This window comes from Papaver somniferum, unplaced genomic scaffold (genome assembly GCF_003573695.1).
Source record: "Papaver somniferum cultivar HN1 unplaced genomic scaffold, ASM357369v1 unplaced-scaffold_125, whole genome shotgun sequence".
NCBI classification, from domain to species: Eukaryota; Viridiplantae; Streptophyta; class Magnoliopsida; order Ranunculales; family Papaveraceae; genus Papaver; species Papaver somniferum.
The window spans coordinates 11851294-11860005 of NW_020621603.1; the positions used below are offsets into that span (position 1 = coordinate 11851294).

Here is an 8712-nt window from a genome sequence, read left to right on the forward strand (position 1 = left end):
TTGGAAAAGGGGTTTCAAACCCCCATCCAAAACCATGAAAATCTTTTATTGGAATATTAGTCCTACCCTAATTTGGATTGCAGAACCAAAAATCAAGTGTACTTCCTCTTTTTGTAGTAAATTAAACCTGCCAGGTATGCAGAGTATGGTTATTCAAAATTCCACAGCTGATCACAAAAGTAATATATGGTTATTCTGGAGAAATTATATAGTTGTTCCTTCTGTTGTCTCTATTACTAGTTAAATGATCACAGTGGAGGTGGGTAATGTACTAGTGTCTGGTGTTCATGCTCATGTTAAGCTGGTGCAAAGAAGATTTTTATGGACTGAGATGAAGTTGATTAGTGAATTAAACAAGCCTTGGTTGATTATAGGTGATTTTAATGTCATTCTGTTTATGGATGAAAAAGTTGGTGGTAATGCTCCTTCAAGAAGATCAATTTTGGATTTTAATGAATGTGTTAGTGATTGTGAACTCATTCAAGATCCTAAAGTAGGCTTGGATTTCTCTTGGTCTAATTGTCAATATGGTAGCAAAAGAATTTTATGTAACTTGGATAAAGCTCTCTTCAATATGAAATGGCTTCAAATGTATGCTGATTGGGGGTATAAAGTAGGAATCAGGGTGGTTTCTGATCACTCACCTTTAATGAGAGGTTGTGCAAATATCCCTAAACCAAAAAATGTTCCTCTGAGATTTCAAAAGATATGGCTGGAGCATCCTGATTTTATGCCAATGGTAAATGAGTCTTGGGCAATGCCAATTCTTGGAGATCTAGCTTATGTTTTTATGATGAAACTCAAGAGACTAAAAGCAGCTCTGAAAGAATGGAATTGGAATATCTTTGGCAATGTTCAAGTTAAAATCAAAGAAGCAGAAAAGTTAGTTCAAGAAAAAATGTTAATTTCAGATGACAATCCTCAAGATGAAAATGATCTTTTTGATCTAGTTATGGCTCAGAATGATTTGAATTCTAGAGAAGTCCAGCATAGTATTATGATAAAGCAGGAGTCAAGGATTCAATGGGTAAAAGAAGGATCTGCCAATACTAATTTTTTCCATACAAGCATCAAGATTAGACAAACCCAAAATATGATCTGTGAATTGGAGGATGATGAGGGTAATATTATTGCTGACCAAGATAGAATTGCTGATATCCTTGTTGAATTCTTTCACAAAAGATTCCAGTATCAAGAAGTAAATATTTATGAAACTTTATTAGAGGTTGTTCCTCAATTAGTTACTGAAGAAGATCAAAATAATCTTGACAAGATTCCTGATTCAAGTGAAATTAAGCAAGCAGTATGGGAAATGAATGCAGATGGTGCTCCAGGACCTGATAGCTTCTCAGGTATATTTTACAAACCTTGTTGGGATATTATTCATAATGACTTTGTAGAAGCCATTCAATATTGCTGGAAGAGAAAGTACATTCCAAGAGGTCTTAACTCAAACTTTCTAATGTTATTGCCCAAAACTCAAAATGCTAAGAAGCCAGGTCAGTTCAGGACAATTGGCCTAAGCAATTTTAGTTTCAAATTTTTTACTAAAATTCTTGCTACTAGAATGAACAGTTTGATGGGAAAGTTAGTGTCTCCTCAGCAGGCAGCTTATATTAAGGGGAGAAATATTCATGAACAAGTGATGTTAGCCCCAGAATTGGTCAATGAAATGAAGCATAATAGAAGAGGGGGTAATGTAGGACTTAAGCTTGATATATCACAAGCTTATGACTCTGTTAACTGGAACTTTCTATTTCAAGTGCTTCAAAGATATGGTTTTTCAGAATCTTGGTGTGCTTGGCTTCGTGTCTTGTTTTCTTCTGCCAAAATTTCAGTCATGGTTAATGGGGGACCAAGGGGTTTTTTCTTTATGGAAAGGGGTCTAAAGAAAGGGGATCCACTATCTCCTATATTATTTGTATTGATGGAATATATGTTGTGCAGAGGGTTAACTAAGTTAGTTGAAACAAGAAAGTTACAACCAATGGTAATTAGAAAAGGGGTTTATCTTACTCATCTGTTTTTTGCAGATGATGTCTTCATCTTTAGTAATGGATCAAAAAAAAGTTTAGAATCTCTTCTTAGTTTGCTCAAGTGTTATCAAGACAGCTCAGGTCAGTTGATAAATAAGCAGAAAAGTAAGTGCTTTGTGGATGGGAGCACTCCTTTTAGAAAAGCTCAAATATCAAATCTGTTGCAAATGGAGCTCACATCTTTTCCAGATAAATATTTAGGTGTTGTGCTGAAACCAGGGAGAGTTAAAAGTGATACTGTCTGGCCAATGGTGGAGATGATGCAAGGATATTTGGCAGCATGTAAAGGTAAATTGTTGTCTTTTCATGACAGATTGGTCCTTATTAAATCTGTATTATGTAACATTCCCATTTATAACATGTCTGTCTACAAATGGCCTGCTTCCATTATTAAAATTTGTGAAAGAATTATAAGGAATTTTCTTTGGACTGGTGATGGTGAAGAGAGAAAGTATGATACTTTGAACTGGAACAAGGTGTGCACACCTTTTAATGAGGGGGGGGGGGGGTCTGGGTATAAGAAGATTGAGAATCACTAATAGAGCACTTTTTATGAAAATGATGTGGAATTTGCTGAATTCAGAAGAAGATTGGGCTAAATTCTTTAAAGCCAAATACAAAGATAAAAATGGAGTTTGGAGTACTCAATGGAAGCAGTTGATAAACCCCGTATCCAAATGCTTTCGAATACATCCTATTGTGGGCAATCGATACACCTCCACTTACTCTCTATGTTCTTAGCTTCGGAGCCTTCAAATTCTTATCAAACCCGTCGTTTACAGCCATGCAATGGCAGCAACATTAATAACAACACCTCCATTTCGATTCTCCGCAAAACCAACTCATCCATCTCAACAAATGCCACCATTCAGGCCTTCAATTTCATGTCGAGAACCCCTAGAGATATACCCACAAAATCTTTACTCCATACCTTAGCTATCTACGCAGAACCTTGGAAGGCACTAAAAAATCTCCTTGGTTGGCATACATATTGACTACAGGAAGAAGTACCCTGATGCGAAATTCCAATTGATGTACACGAGTTTGCACTCAAGCATACTAAAATTCATATAAAGTGACAGAGCTATACTCAGATAGTTGCACTATGGACATCATATTCGGAGTCAAAACTAATCACATGGATAGATCAAGAAGATGGATATAGAAAAACATATATGGTTTTGATGTTTACTAAGTGAACGGCGTTTCCCATATCTGTCTGAAGGCCTCCGCCAAAATGAACCTATCCTAATGGATTGAGATACTAGTCTGACTAATATCAACACACTGGCATATACAAGGGAACCAGTGGTCAATAGTCCTAACTCTAGGTCAACACAACTGGCATATACAAGGGTACCAGTGGTCGACTTTATTGAATTTTATTCCGTTTGGTCTAATCGTCTGGTCTCAATTTTTTTCATAACATTTTTTTTCTTTTTTTTCTCTTTTTTTTCTTTTTTTTTCTCTTTTTTTTCTTTTTTTTTTTCATAACTTTTTTTTCATAACTTTTTTTTTCATGGGTATCTCAATCACTCTATTTCACCCTAGCAATGGTAACAAGTTGAATCGTGAGCCCCACCTAATCACTTAGAGAAACATAGTTTAAAATGAAAAAAAAAACAGAAGTGAAAAGGACTCAACGAGATATGGTGAAACTATCATGTTATTTCTAACACCTGAGCTTTGTGCTTTTATGAATAGACTCTTTAGATGTTTCCATCTAGTCAGATTGGTTTCTCAACTCCTAAACCAACATGCTTCCATCCACTTAGATTGGTTAGTGAAAACCTTAATAGGCATAAATTTCTAGGTTCTGGAATTTATTTATAATGCAACTAAAAAGTTTCTCCCATACCCCCAAACTTAAATCTAACATTGTCCTCAATGTTCTAAAGATAAAATTAAAAGCATGAACAAGGAGAAACTGTTACCATTCGAAGCAAAAGAGTCAAGGAAAGATATTACCGTGTTGCATGAGCATGGGATACCTCCCAAGAAGTAAAATGTATTTTTTTTCTTGCTGTCAGTAGAATGTCCTCAAACAAGGTGGGGATGGTACCCAAAAGTAGACACCCAATCATATATATAGAGTCTGAAAAGTTGAGGATCATCCCAACTAGTCCGGTCGGCTGAAAATATGAACCTGCAAACACTATAAAGCTCCAAATAGATGCGTAAGTTCATTCCCAATAGAAATATGTAAGTAATATTCAAGTCATGCATGGACAGGATAAGTAAATCACTCCCGTAAGAAATCAGTTCAGATTGTTTGAAAGTTTCTATTCGCGGGGCGCGCTCTAAATCAGGTTCCAAATCAGCGGAAATAACTTCCACGGCTGAAAGTTCAGTCGTGGAACAAGGGCTCAATAGAGCAATAATATCATGACTCATAGACCCACTATCATCTACAACGGTTTCATTATGAATATTATCAAGATGAGAAAAACCATAACTTGATAAATCAGACAATGGTTTAAAGGTCAAGGTCGGACCTTTCTCGGCTGATGAAACTAGTCGAGACTCGGCCAATACTAGAGGTTCTATTATGGGCTTCCATTTATTAGTGTCTAGCAGTGGTGTGGAGTCTAATAAGGCATTGACTTCACAAATAACACTATCATCATCAAAATCATATCCAAAATGAGTTAAGCAAACCTCTAGTGGATATTCCAATTGGTCCTTGCAAAAGCTTTGTGAATCCATACTTTCTTTTCACCCGCAGCACTTTCTAAGGTACCTAAAAAAAATCAAATAAACTGCGTAAAAAGGAACTAAAAAAAAATCTAAAGAAAAACAAAATAAATTATATACAAAAATAAAAATAAAATAAAACAATTATGTACAAGAAAATTGATATCAATTAGAGAGTACTATACAGCCATTCCCCGGCAGCGGCGCCAGAAACTTGATGTAGATTTTATATAACCAAAATAAATGATTAAATGAAACCTAGTTTATCCGCAAGCGCACAGGTCAATTGTAATATAGATAGCAAATGCGGTTCGTTCCCACAGGGAGTGTCAAACACTCTACCAACTAATACCAAGAATAACTAATTAACAAGATGATGTTTTAAAGAGTTTTCAGAAATTCGGAACAAAATAAAATACTAACAAGTCTAACAATGAATAAAATGGAAATGGGTGGTTAGGATTTTCGGTTTCCACCAATTAATTATGCAAGCTCTACTAATCGTTAAAAATATATTTCATGCTTTTTCAAATATTGTTTCTCCGCTGTAATTATCTTCGCTTCATGGTAGTGATTCTAAAGCATTATTTATCAATCATAAAGCATATCACGTCAAGGGATTTAACCAAAGTACGAAATATCAATTGAAAAGCATAAATAATCAACAAAATCACATAAACAATTAGATACCAAGCTCTTATGAAGATAAATTACTAGTTATTCAATTCATTATTAAGCATATAAATGTAGAGTTTTCATAATAAAATTGGGTTCTACCTAAACCCTAACATGGAATTAGCTAGGCATGGCTTTCTTAAAAACCATAAAAAAATATGAATATAAAATCCTAGCTAATCAAAATGGAGAAAATAAGCCTCAAACCCTAATCTCCTCAGCGGCTCTCTTCAACTGCCTGTAGCCACGCCTCCTCCTGTCCGTTTTTTCTTTCCTTCTTTTTTTCTTTTCAGTTGATATATAGTGATGCTACGAATAAGTTTCATCCATACCTAGCGACAGCTGCCAAGGCCCAGCCCAATACTCCAGCGGGACTTCAAATCTACCTTCTTTCCAAAATCGGCTACACCTCACCAGTTCCATTATGTCCGTTCACATCTCCAACTCCAACTTCTGTACGTCTGATCTTCTTTACATCTGCCAGCCTGTTGCTTCAAATTTTCAAGTTCTCTGTCGATCAAACCACAGCAAACCGGCACCAACAAGTATTCGTTGCTGCAGACTCATCACGAATCTCCGAGCATCATCAGTTCACCTATTCATTTATCGTCCACCAGTCACAGCTTGACAACGAACTCCAATCACCATCATCATATCACGGCAGCAGCAGAGCTTGAGTAATTCCTTGCATATGTATTAACTTCACTCGAACCAAGCCCTAGACTCCACAATTCAAGTTCAAACTCTTGGCAGTATGAACCACAGTACCACTTAGAATTAGTCTTCATTCACATCTCCATTCGACAGTAACTGCTTCGCCGAAATAAGCACAAACTCGGAACAACACCATCTTCTATCTCCGGACCATTGAGCAGTTGATAAACCCCGTATCCAAATGCTTTCGAATACATCCCACTGTGGGCAATCGATATTCCTCCACTTACTCTCTATATTCTTAGCTTCGGAGCCTTCAAATTCTTATCAAACCCGTCGTTTACAGCCATGCAATGGCAGCAACATTAATAACAACACCTCCATTTCGATTCTCCGCAAAACCAACTCATCCATCTCAAACAATGCCACCATTCAGGCCTTCAATTTCATGTCGAGAACCCCTAGAACACCAGCCATTACGGACCTTCTCTTCCTGAACTTCAGTTCACACTCAAACTGCAAACCCAGCTTCGCTGCTGATCGATCACCACCACAGCTGCAACTCAGCTCCTTGTTTCGCTGCCATCTCAGACAATTCATTTCCCTCTCTCAATGAACTAACCACAGACCCACTCCTTTGACATTGTTTTTGCAGTTCGTGTCCAACCACATCTCTGAACAAGCCATTTCATCTCCGTCTGACCAACCAACTTCCGTTCATCTCATAACCTAAACAGCAGCAGCAATTGTTCCTTCATTCACAATTCAATCTATACCCGATATTCTCATCACAGTCAACCTCCATTTCGACCAAATTTCAGTCCAAGTTCAGCCACCAGTTATCATGGATTGTCGCTGCCGTATTCAGTCCTCAGCATCGTCCTAAAAGTATTCACCCACTAGTGGGCTTCACCTTCTTGAACAAACAAAGACAGTTCTTTGTTTCCACTTTCATGTGCAGGCAGTGAAGCGATATAAGGCTGCTGATATATGAAGGTACCAGGCCAGCCATATTTCGTTATTTTCGTCGCAAATACTTATTTCTCCAACAACACCTACAAAGATATAAAATATCAAAATAAACAAAATCGAGTACTAATATTACAGAGAATTGAGACTAATTTAGACACATAAATGCGTCTATCAAATACCCCCAAATTTATTATTTGCTAGTCCGGAGCAAATCGAATTTAGAAAATAAAATCCTAACTCACTGTCGCAGGCATCGTCGATTGCATTTAGCGTATGCAATAATCCTTTAAACCCCTAGGTGGCCCTAGTGGCCGAGTTATAGTCTCGGGAGGGCTTACCAGAGATATACCCACAAAATCTTTACTCCATACCTTAGATATCTACGCAGAACCTTGGAAGGCACTAAAGAATCTCCTTGGTTGGCATACATATTGACTACAGGAAGAAGTACCCTGATGCGAAATTCCAATTGTTGTACACGAGTTTGCACTCAAGCATACTAAAATTCATATAAAGTGACAGAGCTCTACTCAGATAGTTTCACTATGGACATCATATTCGGAGTCAAAACTAATCACATGGATAAATCAAGAAGATGGATATAGAAAAACATATATGGTTTTGATGTTTACTAAGTGAACGGCGTTTCCCATATCTGTCTGAAGGCCTCCGCCAAAATGAACCTATCCTAATGGATTGAGATACTAGTCTGACTAATATCAACACACTGACATATACAAGGAACCAGTGGTCAATAGTCCTAAATCTAGGTCAACACAGCTGGCATATACAAGGGTACCAGTGGTCGACTTTATTGAATTTTATTCCGTTTGGTCTAATGGTCTGGTCTCAATTTTTTTCATAACATTTTTTTTCTTTTTTTTTTTTCTCTTTTTTTTCTTTTTTTTTCATAACTTTTTTTTCATAACTTTTTTTTTTCATGGGTATTTCAATCACTCTATTTCACCCTTGCAATGGTAACAAGTTGAATCGTGAGCCCCACCTAATCACTTAGAGAAACATAGTTTAAAATGAAAAAAAAAACAGAAGTGAAAAGGACTCAACGAGATATGGTGAAACTATCATGTTATTTCTAACACCTGAGCTCTGTGCTTTTATGAATAAACTCTTTAGATGTTTCCATCTAGTCAGATTGGTTCCTCAACTCCTAAAACCAACATGCTTCCATCCACTTAGATTGGTTAGTGCAAACCTTAATAGGCATAAATTTCTAGGTTCTGGAGTTTATTTATAATGCAACTAAAAAGTTTCTCCCATACCCCCAAACTTAAATCTAACATTGTCCTCAATGTTCTAAAGATAAAATTAAAAGCATGAACAAGGAGAAACTGTTACCATTCGAAGCAAAAGAGTTAAGGAAAGATATTACCGTGTTGCATGAGCATGGGATACCTCCCAAGAAGTAAAATGTATATTTTTTCTTGTTGTCAGTAGAATTTCCTCAAACAAGGTGGAGATGGTACCCAAAAGTAGACACCCAATCATATATATAGAGTCTGAAAAGTTGAGGATCATCCCAACTAGTCCGGTCGGCTGAAAATATGAACCTGCAAACACTATAAAGCTCCAAATGGATGCGTAAGTTCATTCCCAATAGAAATATGTAAGTAATATTCAAGTCATGCATGGACAGGATAAGTAAATCACTCCCGTAAGAAAT

The 8712-nt window shown here is 36.7% G+C and overlaps 1 protein-coding gene across 1 annotated transcript; it reads left to right on the forward strand.

Moving 5' to 3' along the window:
- Positions 1-244: 244 nt before the first annotated feature.
- Positions 245-2575, forward strand: LOC113331311. Its single transcript, XM_026578032.1, has one exon. It carries the CDS (start codon positions 245-247, stop codon positions 2573-2575), a length of 2331 nt encoding a protein of 776 aa, XP_026433817.1.
- The last annotated feature ends 6137 nt before the right edge of the window (positions 2576-8712 follow it).

Excerpts from the sequence above, each read along its gene's own strand:
- LOC113331311 (XM_026578032.1), top strand. The coding sequence starts at position 245 with ATGATCACAGTGGAGGTGGGTAATGTACTAGTGTCTGGTGTTCATGCT.